This window comes from Bubalus bubalis, chromosome 11, assembly GCF_019923935.1.
Source record: "Bubalus bubalis isolate 160015118507 breed Murrah chromosome 11, NDDB_SH_1, whole genome shotgun sequence".
Classification (NCBI taxonomy): domain Eukaryota; kingdom Metazoa; phylum Chordata; class Mammalia; order Artiodactyla; family Bovidae; genus Bubalus; species Bubalus bubalis.
In genome coordinates this window covers 77,523,203-77,550,924 of record NC_059167.1, presented here as the reverse complement: position 1 = coordinate 77,550,924, position 27,722 = coordinate 77,523,203, and the positions used below count along the sequence as shown (strand labels likewise).

At 38.4% G+C, this 27,722-nt stretch overlaps 2 protein-coding genes across 10 annotated transcripts in view; one reads left to right on the top strand and one right to left on the bottom strand.

Moving 5' to 3' along the window:
* The window catches only part of SUPT16H (SPT16 homolog, facilitates chromatin remodeling subunit), a 35,008-nt gene extending 12,938 nt beyond the window's left edge, over positions 1 to 22,070 (top strand). The window contains exons 2-26 of the mRNA XM_006062095.4: positions 60 to 152; positions 481 to 651; positions 1,555 to 1,707; positions 2,245 to 2,391; positions 2,785 to 2,936; positions 3,537 to 3,709; positions 4,807 to 4,897; positions 5,617 to 5,690; positions 5,824 to 5,936; positions 7,661 to 7,726; positions 7,845 to 7,940; positions 8,025 to 8,140; positions 8,231 to 8,384; positions 8,898 to 9,025; positions 9,540 to 9,675; positions 9,780 to 9,906; positions 10,165 to 10,283; positions 10,770 to 10,895; positions 11,428 to 11,540; positions 11,826 to 11,901; positions 12,320 to 12,489; positions 19,139 to 19,268; positions 19,752 to 19,881; positions 20,011 to 20,088; positions 20,741 to 22,070. Of these exons, the coding sequence (XP_006062157.1) occupies positions 60 to 152; positions 481 to 651; positions 1,555 to 1,707; positions 2,245 to 2,391; positions 2,785 to 2,936; positions 3,537 to 3,709; positions 4,807 to 4,897; positions 5,617 to 5,690; positions 5,824 to 5,936; positions 7,661 to 7,726; positions 7,845 to 7,940; positions 8,025 to 8,140; positions 8,231 to 8,384; positions 8,898 to 9,025; positions 9,540 to 9,675; positions 9,780 to 9,906; positions 10,165 to 10,283; positions 10,770 to 10,895; positions 11,428 to 11,540; positions 11,826 to 11,901; positions 12,320 to 12,489; positions 19,139 to 19,268; positions 19,752 to 19,881; positions 20,011 to 20,088; positions 20,741 to 20,886 (3,078 nt within the window). The 3' untranslated portion in view covers positions 20,887 to 22,070. The remainder of the gene's footprint in view (positions 1 to 59; positions 153 to 480; positions 652 to 1,554; positions 1,708 to 2,244; positions 2,392 to 2,784; positions 2,937 to 3,536; positions 3,710 to 4,806; positions 4,898 to 5,616; positions 5,691 to 5,823; positions 5,937 to 7,660; positions 7,727 to 7,844; positions 7,941 to 8,024; positions 8,141 to 8,230; positions 8,385 to 8,897; positions 9,026 to 9,539; positions 9,676 to 9,779; positions 9,907 to 10,164; positions 10,284 to 10,769; positions 10,896 to 11,427; positions 11,541 to 11,825; positions 11,902 to 12,319; positions 12,490 to 19,138; positions 19,269 to 19,751; positions 19,882 to 20,010; positions 20,089 to 20,740) is intronic.
* A 202-nt stretch (positions 22,071 to 22,272) lies between these two features.
* Positions 22,273 to 27,722, bottom strand: part of RPGRIP1 (RPGR interacting protein 1) — a 74,697-nt gene continuing 69,247 nt past the window's right edge. For 8 of the 9 annotated variants that reach the window (XM_044925267.2, XM_044925266.2, XM_025260539.3 and 5 more), the window contains 3 exons: positions 26,156 to 26,240; positions 23,483 to 23,613; positions 22,273 to 22,466 (listed from right to left, as the gene is read on the bottom strand). In XM_044925267.2, the coding sequence (XP_044781202.2) occupies positions 22,354 to 22,466; positions 23,483 to 23,613; positions 26,156 to 26,240 (329 nt within the window). In that variant the 3' untranslated portion in view covers positions 22,273 to 22,353. The remainder of the gene's footprint in view (positions 22,467 to 23,482; positions 23,614 to 26,155; positions 26,241 to 27,722) is intronic. The other variant, XM_044925270.2, reaches the window with a different exon arrangement.

Here is a 27,722-nt window from a genome sequence, read left to right as displayed (position 1 = left end):
ATATTCCTATTGTGCTCGTATGAAAAGAAAATGACCAAATTTTCTACTCTGCCTTTCAGAAAGGAGAAGATGAGTATGCCAACGTTGATGCCATTGTTGTATCAGTGGGTGTTGATGAAGAAATTGTTTATGCCAAATCAACTGCCTTACAGGTGAGAGGTTTACAGCAGTGTTTAGCTCTGAGAGTCATTGAATCAGCTACTGTTCAGTATGGTAGCCACTAGCCACATTAAAATTTCAGCTCCTCAGTCCTCAGTCTCAAGTACTCTGCAGTGGCTATCCTGATAAACAGAGGATGTGTAGAATAGTTCTTTCACAAAAAGTTCAGTGAACAGTACTGACTAATCTCATTTCATTGGAATCTATATCCAAGTTCTCACACTACAAGATTATTTTGAAGTTAATTCCAGATACCTTATTTCATATGTATAAATACATTGATTTTTTTGTATCTGTTCACACTGTTGTCTTTTCCCATAGACGTGGCTCTTTGGTTATGAACTAACTGATACTATCATGGTATTTTGTGATGACAAAATCATCTTTATGGCCAGCAAGAAAAAAGTGGAGTTCCTGAAACAGATTGCCAACACGAAGGGCAACGAGAACGCTAACGGAGCGCCTGCCATCACACTGCTCGTACGAGAAAAGGTCAGAATGAGCAGAATGCGTCATTAATAGGAAAGAGTGTTTAAAAGCGGTGAACAGAAAAGCCTTCCAGGAATTTAAAAATACAAGGGGAAGATTTTAGCTAACTGTCATTTGTTAGAAAGAAAGAAGAGTTCAATAATCCTATCAGTTTGCAGTAACACAAATGGGTAATGAAATTACGGTGAATACTAACTTTATCCATTCTTGAGGCTACTTCTCTTAGTATCTTTTTTTTATTATTATTATTTTTTTTACTTTACAATATTGTATTGGTTTTGCCATACATCAACATGCATCCGCCACGGGTGTACACGTGTTCCCCATCCTGAACCCCCCTCCCCATACCATCCCTCTGGGTCATCGCAGTGCACCAGCCCCAAGCTTCCTGTATCCTGCATCTAACCTGGACTGGCAATTCGTTTCTTATATGATATTATACATGTTTTAATGCCATTCTCCCAAATCATCCCCCTTCCCTCTCTGTGTCTCTTTTGCTGTCTCTTAGTATCTTAACTAGAACAAAAATCTTTAAATATCCTTAAGGAAACGTATACCTCATTTCCGATTTTTATCAAATGTAATCTTTTTTTATTATATTGCCCACCTGACAAAGATTTCTTTTCAGAATGTTGTTCACCTTTGTATTTCAGTTTCTTAGCTCTTCCTGAAGTAAAGAATAGTCTTCTCAGCTTATGTGGCACTTCACTTAAGCATATAAATATATCCAAAGAAATTTTGTGTAACCTTTTGGTATACTACAGTTTTCCCTAAGGAAATAGGTAGGAAAGGGGAGATAGAATTTATTTCTTTCCATAGTTTAGAATATTCTCTACCTAGTACTAGTAGAACATAGATGTCTAATTCTTAAACTAAACCCCCTTTTTCTCCCTGTGGCACTGACAGAATGAAAGTAACAAGAGTAGCTTTGACAAAATGATTGAAGCCATTAAAGAAAGCAAGAATGGCAAGAAGATTGGAGTGTTCAGCAAAGACAAATTTCCAGGAGAGTTCATGAAGAGCTGGAATGACTGCCTCAACAAAGAGGGCTTTGACAAAGTAAGAATATTCTGGAAAAAAGCACATTGAGAGTTGAGAAGACAAAATTGTGAGGGGCTTTCACAACTGATAGTGCAGAGACTTTGTTTTGAGAAAGCTGTATATTCATTCACATTTCCATTTTCAGTTCCTGTGGCTGAGTGGTAAACCAGTTCACTTTTCAGTTAGGAGTGAGGCATTCAGGAGACAGTTCAGCTACTCCAGAGGGAAATTGAGGAAAATCTCTTGTCCAAAAAAGTTTTCTTTTCTTTCTACCTCCTTCAGCCTTTATGGAAATCTCAAGAGAGGCATTTACATTTACACTTTAAACAATATGTTAATTCATTGCCTCTTAGAATACACCAATGACCTGGTAAAGAGTTCTTTCAGATGTTTATTCAATCCAAGAAGAGAATATTTAGATATTCTGCAAACTGCTGATGAGTAGTTTGCTAAATAACCAGACATAGTCACTGATAATATTTGAACTGGGGGGGAGAGATTTCTTTAGCAGTTCTGTGTCTGCATGTTAGGAACTGTTTATCCCTTTGACTGCAGATAGACATCAGTGCAGTTGTGGCCTATACCATTGCTGTAAAGGAGGATGGAGAGCTCAATCTAATGAAGAAAGCAGCTAGCATCACCTCTGAGGTCTTCAACAAATTCTTCAAGGAAAGAGTCATGGAAATAGTTGATGCAGATGAGGTAAATTGGGGGTGGGAGTGTCTTTTTACTCTTTTAATGAAGTCAGTCCGTCCCATGCAGTGTTTTTTAGGTTGTGTTCAGCTTCCTCTGGTAGTTAAGTTGGTGGCCAGCTCTCTTTGAGAATAACTATAAACGTCCACTGTAGTTTCTGGAGCTTACCCAGTATGTCACTTGAGAATTCTTTGAATAGCTGCAAATTGCACACATTTCTCTAAATTTGCTTTTGCGTGTACACCAGTGTGTTATCTGGTGCATAAACCACTTCATAAGACTTCTTTGGCATCCTATATGATATCAGGACATATGTTGTCTTCAAATGGTCATGTCCAAAAACCCAACACCCTTCTGCCACCCTATAGTAAATATTGTTTTATTTCTGGGTATTTTTTATAGAAAGTTAGACACAGCAAATTGGCTGAGTCTGTGGAAAAGGCCATAGAAGAGAAAAAATACCTAGCTGGGGCAGACCCTTCTACTGTGGAAATGTGTTACCCTCCTATCATTCAGAGTGGTGGCAACTATAACCTCAAGTTCAGTGTGGTGAGGTGAGTATGAGAATTTCAAAATATAAACAACCAGAGCACTTCAGCCTTTGGCCTGTTTTTTCTTAGACTCATTCTGGGATTCAAAAAAATAGGAAGAAAAAAAATAACCATTAGCCTGCCTCCTGCATTATCTTCTTGTCTTATTCTATGTATAATTTAATTTTATTTCACATAGTTATTCATTTCTTACTTGAGTATTTGATTGTAAGCATTTTCCAGATGATTAAAAATGACAAGAAAAAAATGCAAAACATGTTTAAAAAATAAAAATCTTGCTAGGTATATCATAATTATTCCCCTTCTAATTTTTAAAAATACTGTAAAGAATGCTATTCATCGGGCCTGGTGGAAAGGTGATGGCTTACCATCATACTGTTAGATTATAATGCATAAAATTCAGTATAACTTGCGTATTTGGGAACAACTTTCCAGAGCCTTTATAAACTGACTTGGTTTTTAAAAAAAAAAAGTTTAGGTCATTTTTTCTGCTTCAGCTTTGGGATTTAGCAGGTCAAAATTGTGATTACAGATGTGTATGGTAGGTATGCTAGGGACTTCACAAGTTTGTGTAATGAGATGCTTTCTCCCTTTGGTCTCTAGTGACAAGAATCATATGCATTTTGGGGCCATTACCTGTGCCATGGGTATTCGCTTCAAATCTTACTGCTCCAACCTTGTTCGCACTTTGATGGTTGATCCTTCTCAGGAGGTTCAAGAAAATTACAACTTTTTGCTTCAGCTGCAAGAGGAGCTGCTAAAGGAACTAAGACATGGTAATGTGTGCCTTAGATAAGGTTTAGAAATTATGTAACAAAAATGTAGCATTCGTGGGACTGTTTATCCCTGAGGCTGTTGTACTGTAAATAGAATTAGATTTTACTAACTTCCAATCATCCTAGCATTTAGTTCTTCAATGTACTTTTCGTTTATGCAGGAATGGTTACTGTGGTTTTATATTGATGTTTACAGAAACCTCTCTGACTGGTTAGGACTCTTTGTTCAGATCTTCATAAAATACCATGCTCTTACTACTTTTCTTTAGAAAGTTCTGAGAAGTAGTATCTCTCCCAACAGACTATGTAATGTTAATCCTATATTGAATGAATACCAGGAATCTTAGTTTGAGAGCAGAACTAATGGCAACCCTGCTAAGCAAGCTGCTGCTGCTGCTGCTAAGTCACTTCAGTCGTGTCCACTCTGTGCGACCCCATAGACAAGCAAGCTACTGTCTACTTAAAAGGAGAGCATTTTGCACCTCTTTTGCCATGAGACTCCTCACTCCCATTTAAATGGGACTTTATGTTTGCCGCTTTTAAACAACTTTGTAAGCCCACTTAAAGTTTCCCAGAGCTTCCAGACAGCATTCCCTCCTGATACCTCAGGTCAGTCTTGAGAAATCCAACTGGCAATCCATAGTCCTAGGTTGTTCAATGAGAATAAAAACTTCTCTGAGGCTACTGTATTTGAACTACTCTGGCTTGAAATACATATTCATATCCTAAACCTTGAAAAATTATGTCCAGCATTTTTCCAACAGTAATTCACCTGTTCAGTAGTCTTGTTCTTCAAAATGTGTAGTAAATTTAATGTAATGCTATTTATCAACTCTTAAATTATTTCACTGAGACCAGCTAGGGTTCCACAGTCCCCGTGGAGTGATTCTCAGTGTAATTAAAGAATGACTGGGTGGATTGTTTTTTAAAATGCACATTTCTAAGCCCTGCCAGCCCTGCAACTGTATTCCTTATTGTGTGTTTTGAGAAACCCTGCTTTAGGTGACGTAACAAGTAAAAATAATGTTGATTTTAAAAATGTGATTTGTGGTTTTTTCCTGAAAGATACTTTAATGTCCCATCTGTCTTGTCATTAGGCGTGAAGATATGTGATGTGTATAATGCTGTCATGGATGTGGTTAAAAAGCAGAAGCCAGAGCTGCTGAACAAAATTACCAAAAACCTAGGGTAAGATGCTGTGATATACATTGTCACTGTGTCAGTTTTCATGACTGGCAGTCATGGTGATTCAACCAATGTTTGTGGACTATTCAACATAACTGTGTGCCAGACACATGATGTTATCAGAGAAGGTATGTAAGTTCATGGAGATGTTTTCAGACCAATGTTGTAGATGTTTCAGGCTTAAATTACAAATGTGAAGAGACATTATATACAATATTTCCTCTCTTAGAACAACTCAATTCATATTTGCAAAATGAGTACTCTGAGATATCCAGCTATTTAAATTCTTAACTTTTTTTTTTTTCTCCAGTGTTTCTCAAGTGTATTTGATCATTGAACACCTAGATATACTACTAACATATTATAGAACTGAAGACATTTGAGAAACAAAAGCTCTAGGCAGGCTCCTTAGATGAAGCTAGTTGGGATATATTGTTTATTTCTGGACTTCTGTGATGGACAAAAGGAAATACATTGACCTATACCAAGTTTTGGCCTTAGAGACTTAGTAAATCCATTTATCAACATTCTACTAGAAGTTATCTCTTATTCCAGTTGTTATACATTCTTGGTAGTGTACCCTTTAACAACTCATCAGTAGTGGCAAATTACTCAGCTTGTTTGCCTGCCTTACCTTGAAAATCAAAATAGGATATCGTGTACCTGGCTCAGGTTAGAGGCCTTTTAGCCTATTGTTGAAGTTTCCTTCATTTCTTTTTTAGGTTTGGAATGGGCATTGAATTCCGTGAAGGTTCTTTAGTAATTAATAGTAAAAATCAGTACAAACTAAAGAAAGGTGAGTTTTACATGCATACATTAGAAAAATACCTTTTAAAATACTTTACCTTAGTTTCATCTCCCTCTATTCTGTATAAAATCACACTTCAAACTTGCACAGTCATTCACTGATTCCTGTTTTGCTGGTTTAGGGATGGTTTTCAGCATCAATTTGGGATTCTCAGATTTGACTAACAAGGAAGGGAAAAAACCAGAAGAGAAAACCTATGCCCTGTTCATTGGAGACACAGTGCTTGTGGATGAGGTATATATTGCTTCTTTCATGAATTGAATATTGAAGTGCATTTTTAACCCTATGGTTCCCCCTCCCTTTTTTTTAAATGAAAGTGTAGTTGATTTTTCCAGTAGTCATGTATGGATGTGAGAGTTGGGCCATAACAAAGGCTGAGTGCTGAAGAATTGATGCTTTCAAACTGTGGTGTTGAAGATTCTTGAGAATCCCTTGGACTGCAAGTAGGTCAAACCAGTCTATTCTAAAGGAAATCAATCCTGACTATTCATTAGAAGGACTAATGCTGAAGCTGCAATACTTTGGCCACCTGATGCAAAGATCCAACTTACTGGAAAAGACCCTGATGCTGAGAAAGATTGAAGGCAGGAGGAGGAGGAGACAACAGAGGACAAGATAGTTGGATGGTATCACCAACTCAATGATTATGAGTTTGAGCAAGCTCCAGGAGATGGTGAAGGACAGGGAAACCTGGCTGCTGCAGTCCATGGGGTCACAAAGAGTCAGACATGACTGAGGGACTGAACAAGAACAAATAGTTGATTTACAATATCATGTTAGTTTCAGGTGTATAGCAGAATGATTCAGTTTTTTATATTTATATATATATTTTTTCATATTATTTTCCATTTTAAATTATTAGAAGATACTGAGTATAGTTCCGTGTGCTACATAGTAAATCCTTATATACTGTTTATTGCTTATCTATGTTATGTGGTGTTTTTTCTTTTTATCATTTGTTAAATACTAGCTAAGAGGAATTAGAGATGCCTATGAAAGCCTGACCTAGTACAGCCAGGAATACAGATTGTTTAAACAAACTCTATCACATTGTGGCTTGAACCTTGATTATGATACTATCAGGAACTGATTCTATAACAGAGCTGATTTTTTTTTTCTTTTGTAATGGCTTTAACAGTTTATATACCATGCAATTAAAGTGTACAATTGTGACTTTTAGTATCTTTACAGTTAATGCAACTGTCACCATAGTCTAGTTTTAGAACATTTTTATCACCTCAGAAAGAAACCCTGTGCCCATTAGCAGTCACTCCTCATTTCCCTCCCAGGCCTAGGCAGTGACTTTTCTTTTTCTAAGGATTTGCCTTTTCTGAGTATTTAGGGGTTATTTGTGACTGGTTTCTTTAACTTAGCAGGAACTGATTTTATTTATTTTTTTGCCACTTTATTTTTAAATAGAAGGATAATTGCTTTACAGAACTTTGTTGTTTTCTGTCAAACATCAACAAGAATCAGCCATAGGTACATCCGGTCCCCTCCCTCCCATCTGTTTCCCCATCCCACCCTTCTATATCGTCACAGAGCCCCCGTTGATTCTTAATGGTAGTAAATATTTCAGTGTTCTTATATGAACACATTTATACATTAATTCATTGAATCCTTATAATAATTCTATGAAGTAGTTACTCTTATCCAAATATGTAGATAAAGCAACTGAGGCACAAAAAAGTATATGTACCTTGCCAGATGTCACAGAGCTCAAAAGTGAGTGAGCCAGGTTTCAAATCAAGCCAGTATTCTTACTCATTATCCCATTGTTGCCTCCCAAATTGCAGTTCCTGATGTGCATTTGGGAAGATAACTGGTTTTATGTGTTGTCAAAGATTTTTTTAGTGCCAGAAGATTCAAAGCATGGCCCAGCTAGTTACTGGGTTCGAAAGTGAAAGTATATCATTTAAATGCTCTTAGAGATGTCTCACTTGCTCTTTGTATTCCAGGATGGCCCAGCCACCGTTCTCACTTCTGTGAAGAAGAAAGTGAAGAACGTAGGGATTTTTCTAAAGGTAAGAAGAAGATAAAAATGAGTGGTGAAAAGTTTGCTACAATGAAAAAGTAAGCAATAATGGCTAAAATAATTAAGACTTGAATTTCTGATGATGATTTCCACCCCCTCCCCCATAGAATGAGGATGAGGAAGAAGAGGAAGAGGAGAAAGATGAAGCTGAGGACCTGTTGGGAAGAGGTTCCAGAGCAGCTTTACTTACAGAAAGAACACGAGTACGTTTACTGTTTGAAAACTACTTCAATTTCCTGTTTGTCACGGTTCACAGGTCCTGATAACTTCAGTTTTCCCTTCTTTAGAATGAGATGACTGCAGAAGAGAAGCGAAGAGCCCATCAAAAAGAACTGGCAGCTCAACTCAATGAGGAAGCAAAGAGGCGATTAACTGAACAGAAAGGGGAACAGCAGATTCAGAAGTAAGAGTTTGCATGGAGTAGTGAGATTGTCTTAGGGTTATATGTGATTTGCAGAAATTTCTCAAGAACATTTTTTTATTCCCACTCCAGAGCTCGTAAATCTAATGTGTCCTATAAAAACCCATCTTTGATGCCTAAGGAACCACACATAAGGGAAATGAAGATCTATATTGATAAAAAATACGAGACTGTAATAATGCCTGTGTTTGGCATTGCGACACCTTTTCACATTGCCACAATCAAGGTACTGACATTGAATCAGGCTTCATTCGAATAATTCCTTAAAATAATTGTGCTTACCATAGATGGCTGTCCTGACTGCATGTCTCTGCTATTCTGTGCTCCTCCTGACTCTGCCTTTCCCATGTTCCAGACTCCCCACCCCACTCCCTAATCTCCTGCTGTCATTTTCCTTCCTTTCCCGTTTGCGCTTTGGAGAAAGTTAAATGACCTAGTCTATAATCATACTTTGCTTGTTTCTCTTTGAACTTGAAGAACTTTGTAACCTGTTGTCATAAACATGGCACTGGAAAAGAACTTTAGGAACTCAGTGATTCTTTTAGAAACACACATTTGGTCATATAAAAAAGTAAGCTAAATATGTAGCTTATTAGTTTTAGAGTAAGGATTACAGGCTAGGTTTAGCTGTCAGTTTGTAACTACTAACTTAATTTTAGCATGTCTATAGCTACTTACCTTCATCTAGGAAAGAAATCTGTTTGGTTTCTTTGCTAATGCTTTTCATTTCTTTGAACAGAATATAAGTATGTCTGTGGAAGGAGATTATACTTACTTGCGAATCAACTTTTATTGCCCAGGCAGTGCTCTGGGCAGAAATGAGGGCAACATCTTTCCCAACCCAGAAGCCACTTTTGTCAAGGAAATGTGAGTTCCAGGGAAACAACCACCCCCAAATCCCTGCTGGTCGGAGCAGTACCCTCAGAAACCCAGAGTGCGTGTCCTCCTGCACCCTAGTGAATGGTGGCACCTTCCTCAGTGGTACTTGATTAGGAGGATCACCTTACTAACCTTGTACTGTTTTGAGGTTGGAACCTAATTTAAATCCTCATAAAGATATTTTATTCTCACTTGACATATTTGTTGATAAAATATCAGATGTGTGCTGCATTGGAGTCTGTTTATTCTTGAAGTGAAATAGGATCATTTGGGGAAGTTTATGCAGAATTTGAAATATAAGTATGACTCCCACACTCAGTGGATTAGCTATAACATCTGTTTAAGAGAGAGGAAGGATTTTTTCATCTTTCCAGACATTATTTCAGCATTCAGTGGTACCTTTTTCTCCTAAAAGGTATTAAGCCAGTTGTAACACACAGTAATGGGTGTGGGTTACCTGGCATGATAAAGAAATTACATAAGTGCTCCCCCTTTTCTGTAGTACATACCGAGCTTCAAATATGAAGGCACCTGGAGAACAGACAGTTCCAGCCTTGAACCTTCAGAACGCTTTCCGAATTATAAAAGAAGTGCAGAAGCGTTACAAGACTCGGGAAGCGGAAGAGAAAGAGAAGGAGGTGAGCCGGAACAACAGCAAAGTGCCTTTGTGCCAAAGGACACATGAAGGTTTGGGGGCATAGAAAGAGCTGTGGGAATTCACGTTGATTTTCATTCTGCTTAGGGCATTGTGAAACAAGATTCACTGGTGATCAATCTAAACCGGAGTAATCCCAAACTGAAAGATCTGTACATTCGCCCGAACATTGCCCAAAAGAGGATGCAAGGCTCACTGGAGGCCCATGTCAATGGTATGGATGATCTCTCGTGTGCCTGGGCTTTGTCTTTGGAGGCACATCTGTAGCAATGACAGACCAGATAACATAGTAGGAAGTGCTGGGAGGAGTCTACTTTGACATGCTCTGTGGCCAGAAGGAAAGGAAAGCTCTGTACCTTGTTGGCATTCCCTCTGACCCTGTTCAAATCAACCAGAAAAGATTCAGTACCTTTTGGGCTAACCTGATGATGTACCTTGATACTTAGCTGCTTCCTCCATTCCCCCCACCTAGGTTTTCGCTTCACGTCTGTCCGAGGAGACAAAGTGGATATTTTGTACAATAACATCAAGCATGCTTTATTCCAGCCATGTGATGGGGAAATGATTATTGTCTTGCACTTTCACCTCAAGGTATATCTTTATCAGCTAGCTGTGAGCTCTTGGGCAAGATCTTACTATCACAGTGTTTCTTTTAAAATAGTGATGAAGAATATCACCTGTCACATAAGATCATTATAAAGCCCCCAGTGCCTGACATCTCAAAGATGCTAATCATGTTTGTTCCTTGGTGTGATACATAATGATCTCCAATACATATAGGTCTGTTCCACATTCCTGTTTCTGAAATAGAAAGTTTTTGCTTTAGACAATTATCAACATAATCTCCAAAGTCCATTCTAATAAGTAGGAAAACTTTAAAAAATTTATACTCTTTTATATTCCCAAATGTCATTATTTATGATGACACCTGGAGTGGTTTAACTATTCTTACATAAATGTTATGATTTCTAGCATAGATATTTTAATTTTTTCATGTTTTGTTGTTATTTTGCCTGTGTAGACTTCTTTGCGAAATAAGTCTTAAAATTTCTTGTTCTTTCTACTTTCGGTCTTTAGAATGCCATCATGTTTGGGAAGAAGCGGCATACAGATGTGCAGTTCTACACAGAAGTCGGGGAGATCACCACAGACTTGGGGAAACATCAGCATATGCATGACCGAGATGATCTCTATGCTGAGCAGGTGAGATTTGGTATTTTATTTGTAGGGTAGGGAGGTAGGATTCAGGCTTTCATGGTGTCTCAGCAGTAAAGGAATCTCCTGCAATGCAGGAGACACAGGAGATGTGAGTTCGATTCCTGGGTTGGGAAGATCCCCTGGACAAGGGCATGGCAACCCACTCAGTATTCCTGCCTGGAGAATCCCATGGACAGAGGAGCTTAGAAGCATAGAGTTGGACACGACTAAAGCGACTGAGCATGAGCAAGGATTCAGCCCAGATCTGAGCTCAATAATTGTTATATATTTTATAAACCACTCCAGAAACTATGTAGAACTTCTCAAGTATCTGCTGGGATGGTGTAGTATGTTGACTATGAATTAGACTTAATTCATAGGCATAACTCGACAATTAATTTTAGCAGCCTGTAATAAAGTATCCATGTTAGTATCATAGTTAACAGAATTCAGGACTACAAAAGCACTTCATGGTTTTTGAAGGGATTACTATTAATAAGAAAGTGATAACTATAGTTACTTGGTATTTCTTCTACAGATGGAAAGAGAAATGAGGCACAAACTGAAAACAGCCTTTAAAAATTTCATTGAAAAAGTAGAGGCTCTAACCAAGGAGGAACTGGAATTTGAAGTGCCTTTTAGGGACTTGGGGTAATGTGTCATCTTCTTTTTGGCCTTCAGAAAAATTAGTTATTCTTCCTTTAATAATAACTTAGCTAACATATCATGTTCTTTTTCCTATGGACATCCATTATCTCTTGGAAATGTTCAAGGGCTGGGTGAATAGCTAAGACTGAGAGGCTCTCTCTGGAAGTGCGTCTCCAGCAAGTGTGCTGGAGATTTGTTTGGAATGGGAAAGGAGAGAAGCCTGCTGGGACGGCAGCAGTTTCTCTTGCAGTGAACCCCATCTTATGTGAGTCTCTTACTGTCTTTCAGATTTAATGGTGCTCCCTATAGGAGTACCTGCCTCCTTCAGCCTACTAGTAGTGCGCTGGTAAATGCTACAGAATGGGTGAGTGTTTCTGACCTCTTTTTAGGAAGAAAATTGTTAGAGAAAAGAAAGCAAGAGTGTAGATGTTTTGAAAACTAAATCCTTATTATATCCTAGTATTTTAATTTTTTATATTTACTTACCTTGGGTATAAAAATTAAACAAATGATTCTTTAAAAGTCTCTTTAGTTTTTAGAGACAGTTTCTTTGCATAGTTTCCTTAAATGAATTCTCCCTGAGGGAGGCTTTCAATCTTGCAGATCCTTTAACACGGGCTTCTTGGTACGTTTTATCATTTTTAGTCTTTGCCCCCAAAAAACAAACAAAAAACAGTTTAGTTATCCTTTGTGTGGTAGTTTTTAGATCCTGAAAGCATTTGAAAATGCTAGTGTTTTGTGGGAAGTATTTTTATGAAAATAGTTCCTTTCTTCCCTGACAGCCACCTTTTGTGGTAACGTTGGATGAAGTGGAGCTGATTCACTTTGAGCGAGTCCAGTTTCACCTGAAGAACTTTGACATGGTGATCGTCTACAAGGACTACAGCAAGAAAGTGACAATGATCAATGCGATTCCTGTTGCCTCTCTTGACCCCATCAAGGAATGGTTAAAGTAAGTAAACCTGCCAGCAATCTCCTGTCCTACTAACACAGTTTTCTAGAATATGAATGTGGTATGTTATATGTAAAATCTGTTGGTATACTTAATGAAACTGCCTTTGGGTTGTTACCAACCAGGACTTGAAAATTTGGGATCTGTTAGACATAGAGCCACTTTTTCCTGAATACCCAACAGTAGTTCATACATGCATGTGAGTGAAGTCACTTCAGTCCTGTCCAACTCCTTGCAACCCATGTATTCAGCACATATCAAGCTTTGGAGCAGAGGCAGGGGGAGGAGAGCAAATGCACAGGGTTCAGTCAGTTCAGTTCAGTCGCTCAGTCGTGTCCGACTCTTTGCGACCCCGTGGACTGCAGCACACCAGGCTTCCTTGTCCATCACCAACCCCCGGAGCTTGCTCAAACTCATGTCCATCAAGTCGGTGATGCCATCCAACCATCTCATCCCCTGTTGTCCCCTTCTGCCTTCAATCTTTCCCAGCATCAGAGTCTCTTCCAGTGAGTCAGTTCTTTGCATCAGGTGGCCAAAGTATTGGAGTTTCAGCTTCTGGATCAGTCATTCCAATGAATATTCAGGGTTGATTTCCTTTAGGATGGACTGGTTGGATCTCCTTGCAGTTCAAAGGACTCTCAACAGTCTTTTCCAACACCACAGTTCAAAAGTATCAATTCTTTGGCACTCAGCTTGCTTTATAGTCCAACTCTCGACATCCATAAGTGACTGCTGGAAAAACCATAGCTTTGACTAGATGGACCTTTGTTGACAAAGTAATATCTCTGCTTTTTAATATGCTGTCTAGGTTGGTCATAGCTTGTCTTCCAAGGAGCAAGGATCTTTTAATTTCATGGCTGCAGTCACCACCTGCAGTGATTTTGGCACCCAAGAAAACAAAGTCTGTCACTGTTTCCACCGTTTCTCCATCTATTTGCCATGAAGTGATGGGACCAGATGCCATGATCTTAGTTTTCTGAATGTTGAGTTTTAAGCCAACTTTTTCACTCTCCTCTTTCACTTTCATCAAGAGGCTCTTCTAGTTCTTCCTCAGTTTCTGCACTGGGTTAGAATAACTGAATTAAGGGCAAGATCTCTGGGCTCTCCTCCTAGCTCAAGAGTCTAAGTCTCTGCCTAAGACTGCCTTCTTTCAATGGAGAGTACTCAAAGTTCATATGATACAGAAGAGGCTGCATGTGACCTTGCATATGCTTAACACTGTTGTTGATCAACTAAGTTTCAAATGAACTAGTATTAACTGAACAACCACTCTCTGCTTAAGTCATTGGCTGCCAAAGGGTGGCTTTAGCCCCTGCATTATCTTCACTGGCTGTGTGTTCATGCTAAGTCGCTTCAGTCATGTCTGACTCTGCAACCCTATGGACTATAGCCCAGCAGGCCCCTCTGTTCATAGGATTGTCCAGGCAAGAACACTGGAGTGGGTTGCCATGCCCTCCTCCAGGGGATCATCCCAACCCAGGAATCGAACCTGTGTCTCTTAGGTCTCCTGCATTGGCAGGTGGATTTTTTACCGCTAGCGCCACTGAAAATCAGAGTCTGAGATCTTTTTTGACTACTTAATGGATGTATCAAATTTCTTACTAGTTCTCTGCTTTTACTAAAATATGAGATACAATATATATTTATTTTAGCTTTTACCTTTCACATACTTACACTTCAGCTAAAAGAATTCCTCATTAGATATGCCAGAACCCCAATAAAGAGGGAGATGTCACTTTGTGGGAAAAGTGTGAGGTATGTGTGGCCATGAGTATAGTTTGCTCTGCCCTGCTTCCTCCTTCCAATTATCTGTAGGGGGAGGCACTGCAAATACAAAACTTCTCTTAAGAAATGGTTGAGAGAGCTTAAAAATAGCCTGTGAGAAAGATCCAACTTTATAGTTTCCATGAGGGTTTTCCTTGAAAACATTTGCAGGTAAGTAACATGGTATCAAAAATATTTATAGATTTATGTGACTCTTTTTGGCTGTGCTAGGTCTTCGTTACTGCACAGGTTTTTCTCTAGTTTCACAGAGTGGAGACTACTCTAGTTGAGGTGTGCAGCCTTCTCGTGGTGGCTTCTCTTACTCCGGAGCCCGCCTGGGCTTCAGCAGTTGGGCTTCCATGCTCTAGAGTGCAGGCCCAGTAGTCGTAGTGCATGGGCTTACTTGCTCCACAGCATGTGGGATCTTGCTGGATGAGGGACTGAACTCGTGTCTCCTGCATTGGCGGGCAGATTCTTTACCACTGAGCCACCAGGGAAGCCCCTGTATGATTTTTTAAAATCCTCTTTATTGAGGTACAATTTACGTGTAATAAAATTCATCAATTTAAGTATATGATTTGATGAATTGTAACAAATGTATATAGTCTTGTATCTACCATCATAATGGGGATATGGAACGTTTCCTTTACCCCCCAAAGTCCTCGAACCCTTTCAGAGTCAGTCCTCTCCCTTCAACCTTGCCACTGGTTTCTGTCACTGTACAGTTTGCTTCATCTAGAATTGCACATAAATGCAATTATACAAGTGTGTAGTGTTTTATACCTTTTTTTATCTTTCACTTGGCATAATGCTTTTGAAATTTACTCAAGTTGTTGTGCACATCATTAGCATACTCCTTTTTATTACAGAGGAGTTCCCCATTGTCTGGAGAGTCCCTGCTTTATTTATCCATCTACCAGTTAATAGACATTAGGATTGTTTCCCTTTGGGGACTCTTAGGAATAGCTGTTATAAACACTATGTACAGGTCTTTGTATGGACATACGTTTTCATTTCTCTTGGATAAAGACCTAAGAGTGGGATTGCTGTGTCATGGTTTATGGTTAAGTATATGTTTAGCTTTATAAGAAACTACCAAATCCTTTGCCAGAGTGGCTGGAAAACGTGTAGTATGTGAGAATTGTAGCTGCTCCACATCCTCACCAACACTGGTGTTATCAGTCTTTTCATTATTGGCCATTGTGGTGGGCGGCTTTCTCATTGTGCTTTCAGTTTGCGTTTCCAAGATTACCGTTGATTTTGAGCATTTTTTCATATGCTGTGTGTCATTCTATACTTTGATGAAGTATATTCATGTTTCTTGCCCATGTTAAGAATCAGATTGCTTTACTACTGAATTTTAAGAATTTTTTAGGCTAAATAAAGTCCCTCCTAAAACACATTTTGCATATATTTTCTTCCAGTAGTTTCTATGTCTTTTCATTTTCTTAAAATATCATTTGAAGATCAAAAGTGTAAATCTTCCATGAAAGATGTTTAATCAACTTTTTCTTTTGTAATTTCTGCTTTTTATGGCTTTATGTGATAAATTTTGCCTAACCCAAAGTCATAAAACTTTTCTAGAGGTCCATAGGTTTAGGTCTTATATTTATATCTGTGATCCATTTTGAGTTAATTTTTTTTTTACTGTGGTGTAAGGATGAAGGTTTGTACTTTGTGTATATGTAGCCAGTTATTCTAGTTATCATTTTTTGAAAAGATTATTCCTTACCCATTGAATTACTTGGCATGTTTGTTTAAAAAAAGAACGTGTAGGAGAGGCTGTTTCTGGATCGTGTTTTCTGCTCCATTGGTTTGTGTGTGTTCTTACACTGACCCTGTAGTGAATACTGTAGCTTTATAATGAATCCTGAAATTAGGTCGTGTAAGTCCTCCCATTTTGTTCCTTTTCAAAGTTGGCTATTATTATTTTGACTATTCTACATAAATTCAACTTGTATCTTTCAACAAACTGGTTTATTTTGTCGAAGCTGTCAACTCTAGTGTTTGTGCAATACTTTTACCCCTTTCGTTCCTAATATTAATAGTTTGCTCTTTTTGTTGGTCAGTCTAGAGGTTTATCAATTTTTATTGAATTTTATTCTCCATCGTTATGAAATGTCCTTTCTTTTTCTAGTAATAGTCCTTGTTTTGAAATCTACATAGTATGATATTACTACAGACTTGTAGCTTTATTAATTTTTTACTTTGTATCAGGGTATAGCCAATTTACAATGTTGTAGTAGTTTCAGGTGAACAGCAAAGGGATTCAGCCATATATATATATACATGTATCCATTCAACTGCAGAACTCCCCTCCCATATAGGTGGCCATATAATACTGGGCAGAGTTCCATGTGCTATATGGTAGGTCCTTGTTGGTTATCTATTTTAAATACAGCAATGTGTACATGTCTATCCCAAACTCCCTAACTATCCATAACTTATTATGGCAGCCATAATAAGTTTGTTCTGTTAAGTCTGTGAGTCTGTTTTGTAAGTTCATCTGTATCGTGTCTTTTTAGATTCCACATATAAAGGGATGTTATATGATATTTCCTTTTCTGACTTGCTTCACTCAGTATGACAATCTCTGGTTGCATCCATGTTGCTGCAAATGGCATTATTTCATTCTTTTTAATGGCTGAGATATTCCATTGTATGTATGTACCACATTTTCTTTGTCTATTCCTCTGTCGGTGGACATTGAGGTTGCATTCATGCCTTGGCTTTTTTTTAATCCATTCTGAGAATGTCTACCTTTTAATCTGTGTCTCTCTTGCTGTCTTGCATATAGGGTTGTCATTACTATCTTTCTAAAGTCCATATATATGTGTTAATATACTGTATTGGTGTTTTTCTTTCTGACTTACTTCACTCTGTACAATAGGCTCCAGTTTCATTCACCTCATTAGAACTGACTCAGATGCATTCTTTTTAATAGCTGATAAAGAGTTATTGGGGTACACGTGTCTCTTTCAATTCTGGTTTCTTCAGTATATATGCCCAGCAGTGGGATTGCTGGGTCATATGGCAGTTCTATTTCGTTTTTTAAGGAATCTCCACACTGTTTTCCATAGTGGCTGTACTAGTTTGCATTCCCACCAACAGTCTAAGAGCGTTCCCTTTCCTCCACACCCTCCAGCCTTTATCGTTTGTACGCTTTTTGATGGCAGCTATTCTGACCAGCATGAGATGGTACCTCACTGTGGTTTTGATTTGCATTTCTCTGATAATGAGTGATGTTGGGTGTCTTTCATGTGTTTGTTAGCCATCTGTATGTCTTCTTTGGAGAAATGTCTGTTTAGTTCTTTGGTCCATTTTTTGATTGGGTCACTTATTTTTCTGGTATTAAGCTGCATGAGCTGCTTGTATATTTTGGAGATTAATTCTTTGTTGGTTGTTTCATTTGCTATTATTTTCTCCCATTCTGAAGGCTGTCTTTTCACCTTGCTTATAGTTTTCTTCATGTGCAAAAGCTTTTAATTAGGTCCCATTTGTTTATTTTTGCTTTTATTTCCATTACTCTGGAAGTTCATAGAGGATCTTACTATGATTTATGTCAGAGAGTGTTCTGCTTATGTTTTCCTCTAGGAGTTTTATAGTTTCTGGTCTTACATTTAGATCTTTAATCCATTTTGAGTTTACTTTTGTGCATGGTGTTAGAAAGTGTTCTAGTTTCATTCTTTTACAGGTGGTTGACCAGTTTTCCTAGCACCACTTGTTAGAGATTGTCCTTTCTCCATTGTATGTTTCTGCCTCCTTTGTCAAAGATAAGCTTTTCTTCTTTACAATCATCTTCCTAGTTTGCTGATGAGCTACACCTCTAACTTGTCAGAGTCTGCATTCAGATAATAGACCATGTCTGTTAGAAGGTTCTTATGCTTCCATTTTTCTTCTTCTATCCTTTCTGTTATTATTACCATACATTTTGCTTTTAATATGCTATGAATTCCACAGTTGTCATTATTTTGGCTTCAAAACAGCTATTCCTGAATTTACAAAATGAGGAGGAGAAAGTCTTACTTATTTAACCATTCCCGTTGCTGTTCATTCCATTGGGATTTTAGTCTAGTGCTGCTTAGTATCTAGTGTTTGAAAACTGTTGTTCCATACTTTGTTCAGTTTTCTGGTTGTTTGGGTGAAAAGGTAAATCTAATCCTTGTCACTTCCATCATAGCTAGAAGCAAAAGCGTCAGTGTATATGACTGTGCCCATAAAGGATTTATGCTGGAATCTCTGGTTTTATGGCTTCCCTGGTGGCGCAGATGGTAAAGAATTTGCCTGCTACGTGGGAGACCTGGGTTTGATCCCTGGGTTGGGAAAATCCCCTGGAGGAGGGCATGGCAACCCACTCCAGTTTTCCTGCCTGGAGAATCCTCATAGACAGGGGAGCCTGGCGGGCTACAGTCCATGGGGTTGCAAAGAGTCTAACACGACTGAGTAACTAAGCACATGCTCAGGTTTTATGCTAACGGTTTCTTCTTATGGCCCTTACCATTACTGTGTTCTGCTTTTCTTTTTTTCCCCCACCCATATTGATTGTTCACCTCAACAGAAGTGGATAAATGTTATTTGAACATTTCTTAACACAAGGCATGTTAAGTAATTTTTTTTTTTAATGGGGTTCTGTCGTGAGCGCTAGTGCTCTGGGAGACCAGATATCAGCTCTTTGGCAGTGAAAAGGGTACTGCTCTTCCACGATGCTAATGACCAACATGACACTGGATGTTCTCACAAAGTATAGAGGTGGGATTTCCCTGGTGGTCCAGTGGTTAAGACTCTGCTCTTTTGGCATGGCCAAAACCAAAAAAAAAAAAAAAACACCCAAAAGCTGAGTATGGAGGATTGATTTTTTTTTTACTTTGATGTTATTTTTCTTTAGTTCCTGTGACCTAAAATACACAGAAGGAGTACAGTCCCTCAATTGGACTAAAATTATGAAGACCATTGTTGATGACCCTGAGGGCTTCTTTGAACAAGGTGGCTGGTCTTTCCTGGAACCTGAGGGTGAGGTGCGTGAGTGTGGGGTTTCTTTTCTGATGCATAGTGTTGCCCATTATCATTTGGGCAGTTAGGAGAATGCCATATGAACAGTACGTAAGGGACCAATCAAATGGGAGAAGTTCTGAGCATAACTTGGTATTGTTTCTTCAAGTTAGTTTTACAGGTAAATGATAAATTAATTGGGCATTGGTAGCCACTCACAAGGTTTCTTTGAAATTACAAAAACTACTGTTTGAATGAATTTTTTAGTTTTCAGAGAAAATACTTCAAATCGTCTTGCAAAAGTTATCTAATTATTATATCTTACTAGTAATTTTAATTAAGTCTTTTTATCTCTTGGTTACTCAGGGGTTTAGGTCTTTTTTATTTCATTTTTCATATAAAATAGAAATAATGCTGGTGCACTCAGTGGATTGAATTAATTAAGTTATTAATGAAGTAAGTTAAAAAAAAAAACACCCAGTATTTAGTATTATGCTCCAACTCACCAGGGGAGTGATGCTGAGGAAGGAGATTCCGAGTCTGAAATCGAAGATGAGACTTTTAATCCTTCAGAGGAAGACTATGAAGAAGAGGAGGAGGACAGTGATGAAGATTATTCATCAGAAGCTGAAGAATCAGGTGAGTCTTCATAGGGACAAATGTTCATGACTTCCTAACCTTAGGCAATTTCTACAGGCTTTTGAAGGGAATAATTTTATCATTCCATTCCGTTTCCAGTCTAGTAATTCATGCTTAATATTATTCCAGATTATTCCAAGGAATCATTGGGCAGTGAAGAAGAGAGTGGAAAGGATTGGGATGAACTGGAGGAAGAAGCCCGAAAAGGTAAATTTTTTTGTTTTATTTTTTGAGGCACAAATTTCAGTATTTTGAGATATTATTTGCCTGATAAAAGTAGCATAAGAACAGTGTAAAGCTGATGTGGAGTCACAGCTACAGCGTCATTGACCAGAAGAGCAAATGAGGTCTGGAATGCACCTGTACTCTCCAGGGCACAACTCTGCCGACTTGGAGGATTTTTTCATCTGCTCAGCTCCCTCAGTGGGTCCTTAGCCAGGATAGTCTTGTCAGACTCCAAAATTAGGCTGTTTGGTTTCCAAATCTAAGTCAGATAGTAGTCTAGCTTTATGGCCCTCTTCCAGGTTAAGAATGTTTTTGTAGTACTAGTTTTAACTACTCTGAAACCAAATACCAAATGTAAGTTACATACTACTGTACTGTATAGCCCAAGCATAGTGATAGGTCCTTTGCATAGATTACCTTTAAGCCTAAAACAGTTTTCCATTTTATAAGTAAATCAAGGCTCAGAAAGGTTAAGTACTTGCCCAAGATCATACAACTAATAAGCAACTGAGAAAAGATTAAAAGTTAAGTCTGACTGCAAAGTATGTTCTCTGCATTATTTCATGCTGTGTACAATAGCGTTAAATACCTAAAGCTAACATCTAGCTAACTAGTGCCTCGTTCTTCTGTTTAGCCGACCGTGAAAGCCGCTATGAGGAAGAAGAAGAACAGAGTCGAAGTATGAGCCGAAAGAGGAAGGCATCTGTGCACAGTTCAGGCCGAGGCTCTAACCGAGGTTCCAGACACAGCTCTGCGCCTCCCAAGAAAAAGAGGAAGTAACTTCAGAACTTTGGCCCTCAGCTCCATTCTTCCTACAGCCAATCCCTGAAAATTTTACATGACATAGAAACTGTATTTTTTCCTTTTTTTTTTTTTTTTTTTTCCTTTTGAAGTTTTGCCATTTGTGTATGGGTTTAGGGGGCCATTTGTGTGGACCAAGCTACTCGGGGAATTCCAGGCCCACCAGGACACGTGCCAATGGCCCCATCCAGATGGCAAGGGAGGAGGTGTTCTTGAAGAAGGGCAGAGGCTTCCGCTGTTAATAAATACCGTTTCATTCCTCTCTCTTCCTGTCACCTTCTGCCAGGACATTGTTGGCTTCTGACATCTTATTCTTTGATGTCTTAAAGCTGTATTTCCAAGACATTGGTACAAGGTGACCTTTGCTGCCTGTACCATGGCTCTTGACCAGCAGATGCGATCCTCCATCTTACCCGCCTGCCATGACCTTCCTCACGTCTCTTTAAGACACATCTTTGCAGAACTCAAGAAAAGGTTCTTGGAATTTGCTAATGGTGTAAGCAATACAACTTGAGATAGGCTGATCAGGCTGGTATCTCCATCTAAGTTTTCCTGCTTTCTTGCCTCAGGCAGATTCTGAGGTATTTTTACTGCCTTGGAAGACGTAAGAAGCAGTGATACTCCCTGGCTCAGTTTCATCTTCCTTATAAATTCACACATGGTACAATGGTGGAAGCAGAATTACCATTGTTTCTTTTCTGATGTATGAGGAAAGAATGGCTGTGCCTCATGTACTGCTTCTAGTGAAATCTAGAAGGAGGCTCAAAGGAGTCAACATTTAGATCTGGAAGGGGCAAGTCATGCCTTGGGCCTAGAATACCCTGATGAGAAAAGAGAAGAGGAAGGGAGGCCACATCTGCAACACAGCCTCTCGTCACTGCTGCTCCTTGTTTTTACTTGTCTTGCATTGTCCTGTATTTATCACAGTTTCTGTTGAACAGCTTTTTAAGTATTTGGGGAGTTTATCTTGCCATCCTCTCCCTCCTGGTTCTCTGCACCCACCTGTCCCACTGCAGTTCCTTCTGTGTTCTGTGACTTTAAGAGAAGAGGGGGGAGGGGTCTCGGATTTTTGTTCATTTGTTTGTTTATTTTCTCCTTAGCAGTAGGACTTGATATTTTCAATTTTGGAAAAACTAAAAGATAAATAAACTGTGGTTTTTTTTGTTGTTGTTGTTGTTTTGTTTTTATAAATTCACCTTCTGTGACAATTCTTTTGCAGTTCAGTTCCTAAAAGCAAGCCTGCTTCTCTCCTAAAAAAGTGCTAAGGCATAGAGAATAATTCTCTTTACCCATCTAGTATCACAAAAAGGAACTTTTATCCCTCTAAACTTTCATGATTAGGTTAAGATATCACAGTAAACAAAATTCATAGTAGAGCAAGTTACTTTATAAGAGACTTTTGACCATGGTTCCCTCAGGGTTTAGAGTGGACTAGCACTTGTTCCATCAGGAACACAAATCTTCAGTCATCTCCTTGTAAATAGCTTGGAGGGCAGCAGCAGCTTGAAGAGACACCTTGAGCTTTCCTATGGGGGTAGCCTGATCTTCAGGGCCAACAACTGTTGGGAAAGGGAAAAAAACACCAGACATCTGTATCATTCAACTGAAAAACACTTAAATACTTAATATTTTATATTAAATTATTTTCCACATTAGGTGCTGGGGATACTACACAAGGTTACTACCTCCCATTTTAGTGGGACTCATTCTGATGGAAGATGATGGAAAACAATCATTACAATATAGTATAGCTGGTGCTGGGATGAAAACTCAGGATGCTTTGGGAACACAGACATGGCACCTCATCCAGAATGGAAGAATCAGAAAAGGCCTTCTGAAGACAATCCCTTTGTCTTCAAAAAGTAAAAGATACTCTAAGCATGTACAGCATGTGCCAAGATTGGAAAACAAGTTTGAAAACAAGTTTGGCAGAAATGAAGCTATATTGATAAGCAGGATCTAGATCGTAACAGGCCATTTGTCTTGTAAAAAAATGTGATTTTAATTGATGGTATTAGAAATGACAGTGTTTTATTTGGGTTCCAAAAAAGTGACTCCACTCTGAGGAATATATTCTAAGGAGGCATGAGTAAATCAGGGAAGGTAGTTTATGAGGTTATTGCAGTAATTCAGGAGAGAAAAGGGTTCTGAAGTTTCTACAGTGGAGGTAGGGACAGATTCAGAACACTTAATGTTGGGACGAAGACATTATTAGAGTCAAAGAGGACCATTTTGGATGGGTTAGGGGAAATGCACAGTAGATAAGACAGTTTCAGAACAGATTGGATAAGGGATGTCAGAAAGGCTGATGTTTAAATTTGCTTGAAAGTAAAACTGTCTTTTCAAAATCTCCCTGTCTCAAATACTGGAGATTCATAATAGGTGCTAGTTGCCAGGAGATATATGGGAGAAGATATACAACTGAGGAGTGATTTAGAAAAACAGCAGTAGGGGTTTCAATCCAAATTGTCTCTTCAACTATGTAGTAATTATGTATTAAAAGTCAAAAGTATTCATTATTAGGATTATTCCCTTAGACATAAGTAGAACTGAGAGCACCAAAAGTATGACTCACTGTCTAGATCTTGCTCTAGGATGTCTTTTCCTGATACCAGCATCGGCCACAGTTCCAGATATGCGTAGCCTACTTCTTGACATTCTTTCTTTTCGTCCTCAATAGGATCACTTACTACTGTAAACTTTAAACTAAAGGAGAAAATATCCATTTAACTCAGTACTGCTGATAGACTTAAAAAAGGGATAAAAGTAATCATAAATTATACATTGTATTTCCTGAATCACTCTTCCTCCATCTTATAAGAATGCAATGGCAAAAGACTAAAATTGGTATGACTTACAAAGTAACAACAGGCTTGGAGGGAACTAAGACTTGAGGTAAATTAATTGATTAAATTTTCTCAAAACTATTGAGATATATTTCCTTGTAAAATGGTTTACAGCTTTGCTGAAAGATTAGAAATGGGCAGTGGAGGTGTTACACAAAAAACAAGGTTATGGAAATTAGAAGAGGTTTTTATATTTGTAAGTAACAGTCTAATACCAAGCCTGAGCACAGTAAAGGAAACAATACAGAATTACAAAATGAATATAAAAAAGTAAGAGTTGTAAATCTTGGAAGATGATACGGTAAAGATCATACATATCACAGTTCCTCCCAAGCAGTGAGCAATTAACTATAGAACCCACCTCAGATACTAAAATCCACAGATGCTCAAGTCCTTTATATAAAATGCTGTTGGATTTGCATATAGAATATAATTTAAATCATCTCAAGATTACTTATAATAACTAATACAGTGTAAATGTTATTATGAATAGTTGTAAATACAACCTAAGTGTTAAGTAAATAGTTGCCAGTACATGGCAAAGTTAAATTTTGCTTTTTGGAACATCCTAGAATCTAGAATTGTATTTTCAAATATTTTTCATCCATTGTTAGTTGACCCCATGGATGTGGAACCTGCAGATACAGGAGGCTGATGGTATTAGTCTAGCAAAGAATGATACTGAATTCCAGAAACTGAGACCTATTAAAATTTTTAGGTAAAATTTACATGACACAAATTCACTATTTTAACCATTGTAAAGTGTACAATTCAGTGTGGTTTTTTTTTTAGTATAATCATAATGTTGTACAAACATCACCACTATCTAATTCCAGATCATGTTCACCACCATGAAACCTACACCCTTAACCAGTCACTCCCCATTCTCTCCCTCAGTTCTGGTGACCACTAATCTCCTTTCTGTCTCCCTGGATTTGCCTCTTCTGGATATTTTATATTCCTATTCATTTTTAAAAAGCAAATATTGGTGGCCCATAGTTCTACAGGAGCAAGAATAGGACCAAAAATTCAAGCATTTTAAATCACAGTTAAATATGAGAAGCTGAAAAGAAATTCCAAAAGTGATGCATTTATGGCCACAAAGCAATATGTATTTGTAATTATGTTTCTGTATCAGTACTGAGAAGTTCAACAATGCAAAGGGATAATGCTGACTCCTCCACCTCAGCTTTCCCAGGAAACAGGTAACTCGCATCACCACTTGCTGCATGCAATACCGAAAGCCTTAGGGAAACTACGTTATTTCTGCAGCATCCTCTCTGGAGCCTTCAGGTTAAGTATTATCTCAAACATCATAGAGCTAGTAACTGGAAGAGTCAAGATTCAAAACCAAGTCTGTGTGACTACAAAGGCAACATGCTACCCACTATAGGCTTTTCAGGGCTTCCTCAGTGGCTCAGTTGGTAAAACATCCACCTGCAATGCAGGAGACCCCAGTTCGATTCCTGGGTCAGGAAGATTCCCCAGAGAAGGATAGGCTACCCACTGCAGTATTCTTGGACTTCCCTTGTGGCTCAGCTGGTAAAGAATCAGCCTGCAACGCAGGAGAACTGGGTTTGATCCCTGGATTTGGAAGATCCCCTGGAGAAGAGAAAGGCTACCCACTCCAGTATTCTAGCCTGAAGGATTCCATTGACTGTACAGCCCATGGGGTCACAAAGGGTTGGACATGACTGAGTGACTTGCATTTTCACTTTCATTGAGCTTTTAGAAAAGTAATGGATTAGAACACCAGTCCCATACTAGTTCTTACTCACACACAAGGAAAGGAGGTAAGATTGCCAGACTCTGACAAAAACAAACAAAAAATAGATGTCCATATAAATCTGATTTTCAAAATTCTGCTAGACAACGAAAAAATTTTCAGTCTATGTATATCCAACGCATTTCATCTGGAACCTCTAAAAGGAGGGCTCCTCGGATTATAGGAATATGACAGTCGGCTTTCCTAAAACTTAAGAGTAGACTTAGATTTTACTTCAAAGTATTCCTGTAGAGAAATCATTTTTAACTCAAAATATAAAATTGCTATTATAAATGCATAAAATTTGGTAAGCTAACAATGGTATTGTGTTGGCAAGAAATGAATCAAATTATCCTAGAGCGTCAAGGCAGTGTGTCCTTTCTGTAGGGGGCACTGAGTGTTGACACCAATTGCTGCCTCAAAAAAAAAGCGCTTATCAGAGGCTGGCATGGGTGAGAAATGAACTAATCTATGAGACTACATAATTTATCAGGTAGTCAGTCACAAGCATAAATTACTCATTAGGAGAATATTAATATGAAAGAAGTTATTAAAATACTTCACATCAGCACAAAACTAGACTCCTGAATTCTTGTGTGATGTCTCCTATCTTTAGAAATAGGAAGCAGATGCTTACTGTCTTTGCTCAGGATCTTCTCCAACCAGCATGGTGAACAGAAACTGCCTCCGTTCTTTTTGCTCCACTGGGTCCAGATCTATCACTGTATTAAGGGTAAGTGGGAGAAAAGAAAAGAATCATATACTGTTGCTATTTGGGCACTAAGACTTTCATAAATGGTATGTGCAAAACAGTGATTTAAACCAGACACCTGGCAAGCATGGGTGCCCAGGAGCCAGCTACTTGTTTTCATAAATAAACTTTTATTGGACACAGCCATCTCTTTCCTGTGTGGTGGCTTTCCAACTATAACGATAGAGTTGAAGAGTTGTGACAGAGACTGTTTGGCCCACAAAGCCTAAAATATTTACTTTGTGGCCCTTTAAGAAAATGCTTCGAGTACTGATAGAAAGGAAGCCTTACAATCTATGTTGTAAGCTGTTCTGCCAAAGGCCAAGATAAATATGCTCCCCCGACTCCTCAACTGGAAGCATTCTAGGAGACTGATTTTTTTTTTTAGGGCTGCCTAGAAATTTGGGTTTTGAGGTAGGTTCAACTCAAGGTGCCTGATTCAACATGCATTCCCCTCTTCCTCCTCATTTTTACACAGGACTGTTGCAGCCTCAAAGAAATTTGCCTGTTTTCTAGTCTCTAGTTTAGCTAGGTTTGGCCACATGATGGAGTTCTGCCCACTGGGCTGTGTGAAATCTTGGAGGTATTCTTCCTTTCTGCAGCTGCTATTAAGGACCGTGAGGCAAATGAAAGGATGAAAGAAGGGCACACGGGGGCTGGGAAGGCGAGATGGGAGTTCGGGTCACGTGCCAAACTATGATGCAGGGATAGGATACATTTTTTTTTAAAGGTCAGGGGTGGGATAAGGGGTTGAATAATAAAGAATGAGAAGCAGCTATTAGAAATTAAAAAAAAAAAAACCTAGTCAATGACTGGAAGATAAAATTAAGGAAGTATCTCCTACCCCTGTCCAAAAAGAAAAAGAGAAATAAAGAAAAAAGCAGAGATAGAGTTAAAGGAGGAAAGTGATAAAATTAGAGGATCAATTTGGAAGATCCAAAATTCTACTAAGAAAATAAGAAAATGTAGGGGGACAAAGTTATCAGAGAAAGGAAAACAAGTTTCCTAGAACTAAAAGCCATGAGCTTCCAGATTTAAAGAGCCCACTGAATGGCCAGAACAATTAAAGAACATACATGCACATGATTCTGAAATTTAAGAACACTAAAGAGAAAATATTAAAGTCTTCTGGGGAGGAAGGAGGTCGTTTTCACATAAGAGCTAGACTCCAAGTCTGGACCTAGAAGATCATGGACCAACAGCTTTGAAATTATGAATGAAAAATGTTTTCAACATAGATTTTTATACTTGGTCTAATCATCAATCAAATAAATATATGGATTTATTTGAGAATAGATTTATTTGCATGAATAGAGATTTCATGCAAGACTGTCTCAAAATATTTATTTTCAATGTACTCTTTCTTTAAAAGCTACTCAAAAACATGATCCATTAGAATATAATAAATCAGACAGAGGGTGACATAGGACCCAGGAGATAAGAAATGCAGTAA